Here is a 14,591-nt window from a genome sequence, read left to right on the forward strand (position 1 = left end):
CGCTACACGTTTCAGCACCTCGGTGGTCCCGTTCTGTGAGCTTGTGTGGCTTACCATTTCGCGGCTGAGCCGTTGTTGCTCCTCTACATTTCCACTTCACAATAACAGCACTTACAGTTGACTGGGGCAGCTCTACTATGACAGAAATTTGACAAAATGACTTGTTGGAAAGTTGGCATCCTGTGATGGTGCCATGTTGAAAGTTACTGAGCTCTTCAGTAAGGCCATTCTACTGGCAATGTTTGTCTTTGGAGTTTGGAGTTTCTGTCAGCAACGGGTGTGGCGGAAATGTCCAAATCCATTCATTTGAAGTGGTGTTCACATACACTACATATACAAAAGTATGTGCATGTTAAGTGTGTGAGCAAATTAATTGAAGGTGTGTGAGTTGAAGTATCAGTGTGTGAGTGGAGTGTGCAGAGTCTTTTGAGTGTGCATAGAGATGGTGTAAAAATATAAATAAAATACAAGGGTCAACTCAGATCATCCGTCTAGCCATTTTGTTAGCTGTTCAGCAGTCTTATGGCTTGGGGAACAAGATGCTGTTCAGCAGCCTGTTGGTGTCAGATTTGATGCAACGGTACAGCTTGCCGTGTGAACGCAGAGAGAACAGTCTATGGCTTGGGTGGCAGGAGTGTTAAACGATTTTCCGGACCTTCCTGACATGGAGGTCCTGGATGGCAGGGAGCTTGGCCACAGTGATGTACTGGCCTGCCGCACCACCCTTTGTAGTGCCATGAGATTGAGGGCGTATGCCGTTGCCATACCAAGCAGTGATGCAAACAGTCAAGATTGGTAGAACTTGGTAGAACTTTTGAGGGCCCATTCCAAACCTTTTCAACCTCCCAAGGAGTGTTTGCGGACCATTTTAAGTCCTTAGTGATTTGGACACCTAGGGCTCCCGAGTGGCGCAGCGGTCTAAGGCACTGCATCTCAGTGCAGAGACGTCACTGCAGTCCCTGGTTTGAATCCAGGCTGCATTACATCCGGACGTGATTGGGAGTCCCATAGGGCAGCGCACACAAATGGCCCAGCGTCGTCCGGGTTTGGCCAGGGTAGGCAGTCATTGTATTTGTTCTTAACCGACTTGCCTAGTTAAATAAATGTTAATGAATAAAATGTACAAAAATAAACTTGAAGCTCTTGACCCGCTCCCCTGCAGCCCCGTCGATGTGGAAAATAGCAAAGTAGGGCCGGAGCTCGCAAAACGGCGGCCATACAGTACGGCGACATCTTTATACAGAGGAAGGCCGGCATAGGCCACACAAAAACCAGCATTTCATGCCAAACAGAGCTTGCTTAGCTACCCAGTCGATGGCGGATCTGTGAGTGGCTCATAGTGAGTGGCTCATTCTACTCACCAAGTTTATCCGAGGATGTTATAATGTAAATGGGGACGTGAGAGTCCAGACGGGCATCCATAATCCCCAGAGGGTACAGCTGAGCAACATGATAACAGTGGGCCCAGCTGTCTGGGCTAAATCACCCACCCAACGGTGAAAAAAATTACTACAAAAACTGAACCATGGATACTCCTACGGTGGACGCCCTATACTCCCAAGGTGGCAAAGAGATTGAAGTCAAGTAAGTCAAAAAGCATCAATGCAAATATGTGGCATTTCAGGAAAACAAGGGGCAAGGAGCCCTTTCAGGGACAAATGGGCACATGTTTACAGAGAAGGTCAGTGTAGACCATACATAGACCAGCATTACATGCCAAACAGCGATTGCTCAGCTACCCAGCCGCCCGGAGGATCTGTAGTGAGTGGCTCATTCTCCTCACCGAGTTTATCCGAGGACGTTATAATGTCATTGGGGACGTGAGAGTCCAGATCGGCATCCATAATCCCCAGAGGGTCCAGCTGAGCAACATGGTGCCCACGGATCTAAAGAAACAGGTCCGAGGGGAAATGGAACAAAACATCCGACAGGTGGGGGTGAGAGGGGGAGGGGTGTGAGTGTAGAGAGACGTAGAAGTGTTGAAAGGGATTTGAAAGAAAAATAAGAGAAGAGAGAGAAAGGAGGGAGGAAATGGGAAAGCAACATTAACACAAACAAGCTCATTATTGTCTCGCACAGATGTGAGGGAACATTTCTCACCGACATTCTGAACCCCAGTAGGTACTGGGGCATCATCAAAATTTATACAACTGATGCCAAGAGGATCGAGATCTGCGTTGTGATGGCCATTCAACTGGAAATAAGGTAACATTAGTCACATGGTAAAACAAGGTTTCAATTAAAACCACAACAATACAACAACATAGAAATAGGAAACATTCAAGTGCACATTATAATAGGCATTTCAGTTAACATCATGAGGTCACAGTTCTTTATGGTATAAAAACAGACATCTCACCTTTGTCCCAGCTTTCAAATATCAACCATTTCAGCACAGGTACTTTATATCACTAAAATGTTAGTCCATTATCAGCATAGTTGGTATCATTAAGTCTGACGGTCAACTTTGTGGAAATATTTAGCTATGCTCACAGACAACAAAGATGGTCTATTTTAAACATCGAACTCAAAAGGTAGAGATTACTCAAATAGCGAGGAGGCAATATTGGTTATTTTCTTTGACTACAATAGTTTACTAACAATAGGTTCTGTGTTCTTGTCTTGTGTGCCACCACTAGATGCATTTTATAAAATATTTTTGTTAAACAGTCATAGCTTTCTGGCTGCTGAATGTTTTGTAATGGTAAAACTACTTGGCATGCTTACTAGTTGGCTCCCGAGTGGCGCAGCGGTTTAAGGCACGGCATCTCATTGGTAGAGGCGTCACTACAGACCCTGGTTCTATCCCGGGCTGTACCACAGCCGTGGTAGGCCATCTTTGTAAACTAAGAATTTGTTCTTAACTGACTTCCCTAGTTAAATAAAGGTTAAAATACTAAAACCTTATAGACATGGTTGTCCTTGTTTTCAAATGTTGTAGCTCTGTGATAGCCAGTGGTGGCTGACTGGTCTGACCTGGTAGGCACGAATGAGGGATTGGACAGCCAGGTGATCCTCCACCAGCTTCTCCACGTTGGGCTGAGCCCCCGCCAAAGACTGGGCTTGAGGGAGACCGGCCAGGCTCAGAGGGCTCTGGTGGGCCATGCCCGGGGGAGCACCTGCATTGGCATTGCGGAAGAAAACGTCCCAAGACTGCAAGAAAGAAAGAAAGAAGAGAAATGAGAATTGGGATTAATGAACATTGGTATGAAAGGAGATAGCCAACAAATCCATCTATGACAAATTTACATTTTATAAGAAGGTATAGCTTCATGACCTTTAGCAATGCTAGAAATATTAAATAAAAGTAACCTTATGTTACAGTTTCCATTTTCCCTTTGTGATGAAAACAACCTGTGTGATCAGTCTTATGCCATTCAAAACAACAATGGATGGCAAATTCCAACATTTTCCTGTTCTCCAACTGATTTGGTCATTCTAAAAAATGTCTATCAAGTCTCATATTAAGCAGCCAACAGCTTCCTTGGGGAAAATCTACTTCAATGTTTTATGGTAAACTGACAAAAGTAGTAAGGCCCTCACTTATTCCACAATATGAAAACCAAAACACAACGCCATTCTCTGGGATTCGTTAAAAAAATATATATATATATTTTTAACGTAATTTACTTCATACCAAAGGGATACTTGAAACTAACGCTAGTCACAAGATCCTTCATAGTAAACCTATATTTACATTTTAGAGATACAGGAACGACAGTCCCAGCACCTGAATTACCACCCACCTGGTCAAAGATTTATACCAGTGCGATTAATGGTCAGCTGTGGCTGAAGTGATAGCATATCAGGCGGAAAGATTCCCTGGGGGAATCTTATAGGTTCAGCGTCACAGCGTTGTCTTCATTCAGTCAAATTTCCTCTCAAGTGGCTTGAGTTTAAGAAAACATGATGAGCTGGAACCATGTAAGGGCTTTACAAGCTGTGCATGAATCAAACTGAATTAGAGTTTTGAAGTTGGAGTCAAGAAAGTGGGTGTTGGTGACATCACACACATTTGCCTACTTTGTGTTGATACATTTAAACTACCTAAGAGTGAAGAGAGCCAAGAGCTGCGACCCAACTGACACCTTCTTCCCTATAGACTGAAATACTTTGATCAGGGCCCATAAGGGGATAGGGTGCCATTTGGAACACACACATGATATTCATCTTGCTCAGATAATAGGCCAACTGACCTTCAGCTATGCCCAATTCTAGTACATCGTTAAAACAAGTAGCAGGTTTTTCTGCGTAGAAAAGTAGATGCGGGCAGCCAAGGTGTTTTTCGGGCCACCTATGTCCACCCAAAAAATGCAGGTTTTGAGAGGGGGTGTAAAAACCTTTTCAGTGAAATCTCAAGACAAACCAAATAAAGGGTGTAGAAAAGATAATTGACCTATATATTTTCTAAATAAGATATTTTAGAACCAACAATCACCAAAATAAAAGTTAGTCAGGGAGAATCTTTTATTCCAAAACTATGCATTCAGGATAAAAAAATGTTATGGCATGAGCCCCCAACTATACATTTCTCTCTCAGCCCCAGGGCTTGAAATTCACTTTAACCAACTGTCCTTTGGACAAGTAGGAAAGATTTTTTTTTAACTTGTCCAAAAGTGGTCTGTAACATCTAGGGCTGTGGCAATCACGAAACCGTTAATTAACATAAACACATTTAGCATCTCTTGGCTTCCACACAGCCTACGAGCCATTTACAAAAACTGATAAATCCATGTATTATAGCCTACACCGTCACAATAAATCCATTATTTATTTTAGACAGGTCTAAAGAAGCATGATATGAAGAATATGTAGTCTATTTCAGAAGAAAAGAATAGCATACCCTGAGTTGTCCTTATGATGGGTCCTGATGTGGCTATGCCAAACGGCTGTGGGCTACACTAGTTCATTTAGCAGACAAAAATTTCTTATAATTCAGTGGCATTATTTTATAGTATGAAGAATACAATTGAACAAAGATTTGAGGAAGTGCGCGGTATTGAGCCGTTAAAACCTGTTTGGGATAGGGGGCAGCAGTTTCACTTTGGATGAATCGCGTGCCCATAGTGAACTGCCTCCTACTCTGTCCCAGATGCTAATATATGCATACTATTATTACTATTGGATAGAGAACACTCTGAAGTTTCTAAAACTGTTTGAATTATGTCTGTGAGTATAACAGAACTCATATGGCAGGCAAACTTCCAAACAGGAAGTGAGAATTCTGAGAAGGGTCGATGTTAAAGTTATCGCCTATTCAATTCCCTGTAATATATGGATCTGTTTGCACTTCCTACGCCTTCCACTAGATGTCAACAGTCTGTAGAATGTGGAATGAAGCCTCTAGTGTGATGTAGGGCCGGATGGCAGCTATTTGAGTCAGTGGTCTGGCAGAATGCTAGTTCCTGGTCACGTGCGCTAGTCATGATATGGCCATGTGTTCCATTACTTATACAGCCATGAAGAAATGCTCCGGTTGGAACGTTATTGGATATATTTGATAACAACATCCTGAAGATTGATTCTCTACTTAATTTGACCAGTTTATTCGACCTGGAATATGACTTTTTGAAGTTTGTCCGAGTTCGCCTGGACCGGCACCAGCGTTTGGACATGTGAACTAAAAGTGCTAGCAAAAGTAGCTAATTGGACACTAGTAATGGACATTATCGAACAAAACAACGATTTATTGTGGAACTAGGATTCCTGGCACTGCATTCTGATGAAAGATCAAAGGTAAGGGAATATTTATGATGTAATTTCGTATTTCTGTTGACTCCAACATGGCGGAGAAATGTTGTGTATTTCTGAGCGCCGTCTCAGATTATTGCATGGTGTGCTTTTTCCTAAAGTTTAAAAAAAATCTGACAGCGGTTGCATTAAGAACCAGTGTATTTTTAATTATATGTAAAACATGTATCTTTCATCAAAGTTTATGATGAGTATTTCTGTTATTTGACGTGGCTCTCTGTAATTACTCCGGATATTTTGGAGGCATTTCTGAACATGGCGCCAATGTAAACCGAGATGTGGATATAAATATGCACATTATCGAACAAAACATAAATGTATTGTGTAACATGATGTCCTATGAGTGTCATCTGATGAAGATTATCAAAGGTTAGTGATTCATTTTATCTCTATTTCTGCTTTTGTGTGACTATCTTTGGCTGGGAAAAATGGCTGTGTGTTTTTTGGATTTGGTGGTGATCTAACATAAATATATGTTGTGTTTTCGCTGTAAAACAAGATGTTTATCTTTCATTTGCTGTATTGGACTTGTTAATGTGTGAAAGTTACATTTCAAAAAAATATTTTTGAATTTCGCGCGCTGCCTTTTCAGCGTAATGTGGGTGTTCAGCTAGCGGAACCCCTGGGATAGAAAGGTTAACAAAGAAATAGGTACTCACATTTGCTTAATTTTGAGTTAATGTAACTTCAGTTCTACAAACATTTTGCTTTCCGATTAAATGTTTAATACATTGTAAGGCTGCATGATGAAACTGATGATGATTTTTTTTAAAGTAGCTTGAAAGGCATGAGCACTGCTTAGTTTTTTGCGCAGGCTGTACACACTCCAATAGTCTCTTACTCACAATTTGACAAGCACTTGACAAGGCCTCAAATTTCACGGCGGTATCCCCATTGAGGCCGCAATGCACCCTAAAAAAATCCATGCCTTTTGCGGCCGGAGTGCTGCATTGTGCCCTTCTGCCTGAGTGAGCTGCGCAATCCGAAGCGTCTCCATCACGTGATTGGATCTCTCTCACAGGCTACATACAAGTGAAGACAGACATCGGGAATGCAACTACGTTCGTCCTTATCCAATTCCGAGGAGCATATTGAAGATATTGGAAGAACTGTCCACATTCACGTTTCGTCAGCCAACAAGAGGAGTAGGCCTAATGATCAGCAAAAGCACAAGCCTATGTCACTACTATCCCCCATAGTAAAGATGTTGACCTATTATATTCCGAGAAATAAATATTCCAAACATAGTCTAGATGTGGGATGCGATAGATCCCAAATTAATTAAAAAAACTGTCGCTGACACAACAGATCAGAACATTTAGCTTAAAATGTTGATAAACTAATAGGCTATTTCTTCACATTATAAGCGCAGCAATGCGCACATGGTAGTGGGTTATACGCGCGAATGTTCTATTTGAGGAAAACACCATTATCAAAAGTGAACGCAAATACAATTACGCATTCCCAAACTTGAAACTCACGCGCTGCTTACGTATGCCAGTTAGACACAACACTAGAGCTCGACCAATCGGCAATTTTTTAAATTTATATTCATAATAATAACAATTACAACAATACTGAATGAACACTTATTTTAACTTTATATAATACATAAATAAAATACACTGCTCAAAAAAATAAAGGGAACACTTAAACAACACAATGTAACTCCAAGTAAATCCCACTTCTGTGAAATCAAACTGTCCACTTAGGAAGCAACACTGATTGACAATAAATTTCACATGCTGTTGTGCAAATGGAATAGACAAAAGGTGGAAATTATAGGCAATTAGCAAGACACCCCCCAAAACAGGAGTGATTCTGCAGGTGGTGACCACAGACCACTTCTCAGTTCCTATGCTTCCTGGCTGATGTTTTGGTCACTTTTGAATGCTGGCGGTGCTCTCACTCTAGTGGTAGCATGAGACGGAGTCTACAACCCACACAAGTGGCTCAGGTAGTGCAGCTCATCCAGGATGGCACATCAATGCGAACTGTGGCAAAAAGGTTTGCTGTGTCTGTCAGCGTAGTGTCCAGAGCATGCAGGCGCTACCAGGAGACAGGCCAGTACATCAGGAGACGTGGAGGAGGCCGTAGGAGGGCAACAACCCAGCAGCAGGACCGGTAACTCCGCCTTAGTGCAAGGAGGTGCACTGCCAGCGCCCTGCAAAATGACCTCCAGCAGGCCACAAATGTGCATGTGTCAGCATATGGTCTCACAAGGGGTCTGAGGATCTCATCTCGCTACCTAATGGCAGTCAGGCTACCTCTGGCGAGCACATGGAGGGCTGTGCGGCCCCACAAAGAAATGCCACCCCACACCATGACTGACCCATCGCCAAACCGGTCATGCTGGAGGATGTTGCAGGCAGCAGAACGTTCTCCACGGCGTCTCCAGACTCTGTCACATGTGCTCATGTGCTCAGTGTGGACCTGCTTTCATCTGTGAAGAGCACAGGGCGCCAGTGGCGAATTTGCCAATCTTGGTGTTCTCTGGCAAATGCCAAAGGTCCTGCACGGTGTTGGGCTGTAAGCACAACCCCCACCTGTGGACGTCGGGCCCTCATACCACCCTCATGGAGTCTGTTTCTGACCGTTTGAACAGACACATGCACATTTGTGGCCTGCTGGAGGTCATTTTGCAGGGCGCTGGCAGTGCACCTCCTTGCACAAAGGCGGAGGTAGCGGTCCTGCTGCTGGGTTGTTGCCCTCCTACGGCCTACTCCACGTCTCCTGATGTACTGGCCTGTCTCCTGGTAGCGCCTGCATGCTCTGGACACTACGCTGACAGACACAGCAAACCTTTTTGCCACAGTTCGCATTGATGTGCCATCCTGGATGAACTGCACTACCTGAGCCACTTGTGTGGGTTGTAGACTCCGTCTCATGCTACCACTAGAGTGAGAGCACCGGCAGCATTCAAAAGTGACCAAAACATCAGCCAGGAAGCATAGGAACTGAGAAGTGGTCTGTGGTCACCACCTGCTGAATCACTCCTGTTTTGGGGGGTGTCTTGCTAATTGCCTATAATCTCCACCTGTTGTCTATTCCATTTGCACAACAGCATGTGACATTTATTGTCAATCAGTGTTGCTTCCTAAGTGGAAAGTTTGATTTCACAGAAGAGTGATTGACTTGGAGTTACATTGTGTTGTTTAAGTGTTCCCTTTATTTTTTTGAGCAGTGTATATTTAGTCTCAAATAAATAATGAAACATGTTCAATTTGGTTTAAATAATGCAAAAACACAATGTTAAAGAAAGTATAAGTGCAATAGGTGCCATGTAAAAAAGCTAAAGTTAAAGTTCCTTGCTCAGAACATGAGAACATATGAAAGCTGGTGGTTCCTTTTAACATGAGTCTTCAATATTCCAGGTAAGAAGTTTTAGGTTGTAGTTATTATAGGACTATTTCTCTCCATTTCTATTTCTTAAACCTTTGACTAGCCTGTTGCTGCCTACCACCGCTCAGTCAGACTGCTCTATCAAATCATAGACTTAATTATAATATAATAAACACACAGAAATACGAGCCTTAGATCATTAGTATGGTCAAATCCGGAAACTATCATTTAGAAAACAAAACGTTTATTCTTTCAGTGAAATACGGAACCATTACGTATTTTACCGAACATGTGGCAACCCTATGTCTAAATATTGCTGTTACATTGCTGTTACATTCAATGTTGTCATACTTACGTAAAATTGTGGCAAATTAATTAGTCTTTTTTAGGAAGAAACAGTTCGCAACTAGCCAGGCGGCCCAAACTGCTGCATACACCCTGACTCTGCTTGCACTGGAACGCAAGAGAACTGACACAATTTCCCTAGTTAATATTGCCTGCTAACATGAATTTCTTTTAACTAAATATGCAGGTCTAAAAATATATACTTGTGTATTGATTTTAAGAAAGGCATTGATGTTCATGGTTAGGTACATTGGTGCTACAATTGTGCTTTTTTCACGAATGCGCTTTGGTTAAATTATCGCCCGTTTGGCGAAGTAGGCTGTGATTTGATGATAAATTAACAGGCACCGCAATGATTATTTGCAATGCAGGACAAGCTAGTTACACTAGTAATATCATAAACCATGTGTAGTTAACTAGTGATTATGTTAAGATGTATTGTTTGTTTTTTTACAATTAGTTTAATGCTAGCTAGCAACTTAACTTTGCTCCTTGCTGCACTCGCATAACAGCCTGCCACACAGTCTCCTCGTGGATTGCAATGTAATCGGCGTCCAGATATGCCGATTACCATTTGTTATGAAAACGGAAATGCCGATTAATCTGTCGACCTCTACACCCCTTGTAAAGCGGATTAATGTGCTTAATTTTATATGGCCTGTTTAGTTGTGATACAAACCTTATTAAAACATAGACCTGTGGGCTAGGCTACATGAGGTGTGAGATTAGGATGCAAAAAAGTCACAAAAAGGCATTGTTTCTTATGCTGGGCATTATTCACAAGTGATAGGCTAATATTGTCACCCATCAGACTATTCTTGATTTAATCTGGTCTTTACATATATTATTTAGTGTATGTGTGACATTTGTTTCGATTTATAATGGACCATTATCATGCACCTGTCTCGAAACAGCACTTCTCTAGGGTAGGTGAGACGCTAACGCCCCACCAGGCCAACATCCGGTGAAACTGCAGAGAGCTAACATTCTAAATACACCATTAGTTATATTAAACATTCTTGTAAATACATGCATCTTACATCATTTAAAAGATGAATGTCTTATTAATCCAGCCGCTGTGTCAGATTTCAAAAAGGCTTTACTGCGAAAGCAAACTATGCGATTTTCTGAGGACAGCGCCCTGCACACACAAGTATTACTAGCATTTTCCAACCAAGCATTAGCATCACAAAAGTCAGAAATAACAATAAAATAAATTGCTTACCTTTGAAGATCTTCCTCTGGTGGCAATGCCAAGTGTCCTAACTACACAGTGAATGTTCGTTTTGTTTGATAAAATCCATTTCTATAGCCTAACACAAAACATTTGTAAACCGCTTGCGTCATGATTTCCATCTCATTCAACTTTGGACGAAGCGTTCGTGGTAATTACACACACTAAAAAAACTTTTATCCAGTCATGGTTGGTTTCATTGCAATCCTCTGGTTGTTACTAATACAACGATACTTGATGGTTCTTTTCCCGGGACGTATTGACCGAAACAAAACGATTTGAAGACACCAATCAATGACCTCATTGCGCACCAATGGGCATACCGGTCTATCGTTGATTGACTGTATTTTGGCCCAATGACCACCGATCATCTTGAAATCTAGCTTGGAATATAGCCAATGAGCTGAGGTAAACGGCAATATGTAATGGTTATACGTTCGAATACCAGCCTTTGTCGGAAACTCTGGCGTAAAAGAGGTTCATTCGCCATTGCAAATCCTACTTGACGGAGCCACGAGTGTTACGCAGAGCAGTACATAGTCAATAGCATTTTCAGCAAGATTATATATTAAAATTACAGCGAATAAATCAGGAAAAGCTAAAGCAAAGTCTAGGTATACAGATTTAACCCAAATTATAGAGGAAATTGATAGAGAAAGCGAGACCGAGTTGCTTCAGGAAGATGAATCTTTCAGCGAAGCTAGTTTTGACTCCAAGGCGGAAGACATGTTTCTGCACGGCGAGGATGCCATGCTGGACTGGTAAGTTATAATGCTAATGTCGTTGATTGAAATTAATAATATCAAATATTATTCATTTGAGATTGTTTTTGTTGATTTTCTTATTTTATTTGCAATATATAAAAATATCAGTAATGAAATTGGTAATGAAATGTGTAAAGTACACATTGGCTATACTGTGTGTGTGTGTTATATATATTTTTATTTTATTTTACATAAACATGGAATGGAACAGCACTTCACCATAGTGATTATGTTCCCTGTACTCTAAATACAGTGGGGAGAACAAGTATTTGATGCACTGCCGATTTTGCAGGTTTTCCTACTTACAAAGCATGTAGACGTCTGTAATTTTTTATCCTAGGTACACTTCAACTGTGAGAGACGGAATCTAAAACAAAAATCCAGAAAAAAAATCATACAATGTGATTTAAGTAATTAATTTGCATTTTATTGCATGACATAAGTATTTGATCACCTACCAACCAGTAAGAATTCTGGCTCCCACAGACCTGTTAGTTTTTCTTTAACTTATGGCTGCAGGGGGCGTATTGAAAAACTGGAAAATATGTGCCCATTTTCAAACGGCCTCTTAATCAATTTTTGCTCTTACAATATGCATATTATTACTACTATTGGATAGAAAACAGTCTCTAGTTTCTAAAAGCGTTTGAAGTATTTCTCTAAGTGGAACAGAACTATTTTTACAGCCCATTTCCTATCCGGATTTGAGATTTCCAAAATCGATGTCTCTCTTCAAGACCTTGTCTATAAAAGGGCATGTCACTTGGGACCATAGAAACACGTCATACGCCTTCCACTGGGTGTCATGCGGAAGTGAGAGCAGAAAGGACTTGAATATCTCGTTCAGGGCTTGCATACAGCCTCTTGGAGTGAGAGGACCGCCATAATTTTTTTTCTCCCAGGCGCGAAGTTGGACTTTGTATTGCCTCCTGGAAAACTGTCGTTATACGTGAATATAGTCTCCGGCTTCGATTTGACTTGATACATGTCACAATATCATCCTAAAGTATGTTTTTTCAATATAGTTTAATTATATTGTTGAAATTTATTCGGGACTTTAGACGTGATGCTTTGGAAGAATTGTTTGAAGAAGGAGAGGTTAGCGCCGCACGGCCAGTGTGCTTGCTAATTCAAGAGGGAAATAGTTCGTTCTGGATCCCAAACAAAGACTGTACTGGACAATGGACCCCTTTACAACATTCTGATGGAAGATTAACAAAGATAAGGACCCAATTTGGGATGCTTTTTCATATATCTGTCGAACTGTGCTATGCTACCGTTTGACTGGAATCAATGCTGCCGTGTGCTAGCTAATGTAGTAAGCTAATATAACGATATATTGTGTTTTCGCTGTAAAACACTTCAAAAATCGGAAATATTGGCTATTTTCACACGATCTTTGTCTTTCATTAGCTATCCACCATATATTTTTCTGAAATGTTTTATGATGTGTAATTAGTAGTTGACGTTGGTGTCTGTATTTTCTCTGACTACTCCCGTGCGATTTCAGACTGTAGCTATGATGGGAGCAGTAATGTAAAACTGATTTATAGCTAAAATATGCAAATTTTTTGAACAAAACATAGATTTATTGTGTAACATGTTATAGGACTGTCATCTGAGGTAGTTTTTTCTAGGTTATTTAGGTTGGTTATAGGTTAGTTAGGTTGGCTTGTGCATGCTACTTGCATCCTACTTGTGCTGTGAAAAATGTCTGTCCTCTTTTTTATTTGGTGGTGAGCTAATATAAATATATGTGGTGTTTTCTCTGTAAAACATTTAAAAAAATCGGACATGTTGGCTGGATTGACAAGTTGTTTATCTTTCAAATGCTGTATTGGACTTGTTAATGTGTGAAAGTTGACTATTTAAAAAAAAATAGATTTTGAATTTCGCGCCCTGCAATAGAGCTGGATGTTGTCATAAGTGTACCTACGTCGGTACAGCCCGCCTAACAGGTTAAGAAGCCCTCCTGTTCTCCACTCATTACCTGTATTAACTGCACCTGTTTGAACTCGTTACCTGTATAAAAGACACCTGTCCACACACTCACTCAAACAGACTCCAACCTATCCACAATGGCCAAGACCAGAGAGCTGTGTAAGGACATCAGGGATAAAATTGTAGACCTGCACAAGGCTGGGATGGGCTACAGGACATTAGGCAAGCAGCTTGGTGAGAAGGCAACAACTGTTGGCGCAATTATTAGAAAATGGAAGAAGTTCAAGATGACGGTCAATCACCCTCGGTCTGGGGCTCCGTGCAAGATCTCACCTCGTGGGGCATCAATGATCATGAGGAAGGTGAGGGATCAGTCCAGAACTACACGGCAGGACCTGGTCAATGACCTGAAGAGAGCTGGGACCACAGTCTCAAAGAAAACCATTAGTAACACACTACGCCGTCATGGATTAAAATCCTGCAGCGCACGCAAGGTCCCCCTGCTCAAGCCAGCGCATGTCCAGGCCCGTCTGAAGTTTGCCAATGACCATCTGGATGATCCAGAGGAGGAATGGGAGAAGGTCATGTGGTCTGATGAGACAAAAATTGAGCTTTTTGGTCTAAACTCCACTCGCCGTGTTTGGAGGAAGAAGAAGGATGAGTACAACCCCAAGAACACCATCACAACCGTGAAGCACGGAGGTGGAAACATCATTCTTTGGGGATGCTTTTCTGCAAAGGGGACAGGACGACTGCACCGTATTGAGGGGAGGATGGATGGGGCCATGTATCGCGAGATCATGGCCAACAACCTCCTTCCCTCGGTAAGAGCATTGAAGATGGGTCGTGGCTGGGTCTTCCAGCATGACAACGACCCGAAACACACAGCCAGGGCAACTAAGGAGTGGCTCCGTAAGAAGCATCTCAAGGTCCTGGAGTGGCCTAGCCAGTCTCCAGACCTGAACCCAATAGAAAATCTTTGGAGGGAGCTGAAAGTCCGTATTGCCCAGCGACAGCCCCGAAACCTGAAGGATCGTGAAGATGGCCTGCTCTTTGTAAAGTGGATGGATACCAGAGAGGTGGTCATGTGCACAACTATCCACAAGTCCTTCAGTGGCGATCCCGTTGTCAGGCATGAGAAGGACGGTACCGGGGCACGGACCACAAAAAATGTTCCCATTCCAGCTGCTGTGAAGGACTACAACAAGGACATG

General features: G+C 41.9%; 1 protein-coding gene across 3 annotated transcripts in view; it reads right to left on the reverse strand.

The window, feature by feature from the left end:
* ogdha (oxoglutarate dehydrogenase a) overlaps window positions 1-14,591 on the reverse strand; it is a 91,749-nt gene that overhangs the window by 39,276 nt on the left and 37,882 nt on the right. For 2 of the 3 annotated variants that reach the window (XM_055920489.1, XM_055920491.1), the window contains exons 3-4: window positions 2,977-3,153; window positions 1,784-1,886 (exon numbers count right to left, since the gene is read on the reverse strand). In XM_055920489.1, the coding sequence (XP_055776464.1) occupies window positions 1,784-1,886; window positions 2,977-3,153 (280 nt within the window). Of the gene's footprint in view, window positions 1-1,783; window positions 1,887-2,100; window positions 2,195-2,976; window positions 3,154-14,591 lie in introns of all 3 variants that reach the window. The other variant, XM_055920490.1, reaches the window with a different exon arrangement.

This window comes from Salvelinus fontinalis, chromosome 4, assembly GCF_029448725.1.
Source record: "Salvelinus fontinalis isolate EN_2023a chromosome 4, ASM2944872v1, whole genome shotgun sequence".
Classification (NCBI taxonomy): Eukaryota; Metazoa; Chordata; class Actinopteri; order Salmoniformes; family Salmonidae; genus Salvelinus; species Salvelinus fontinalis.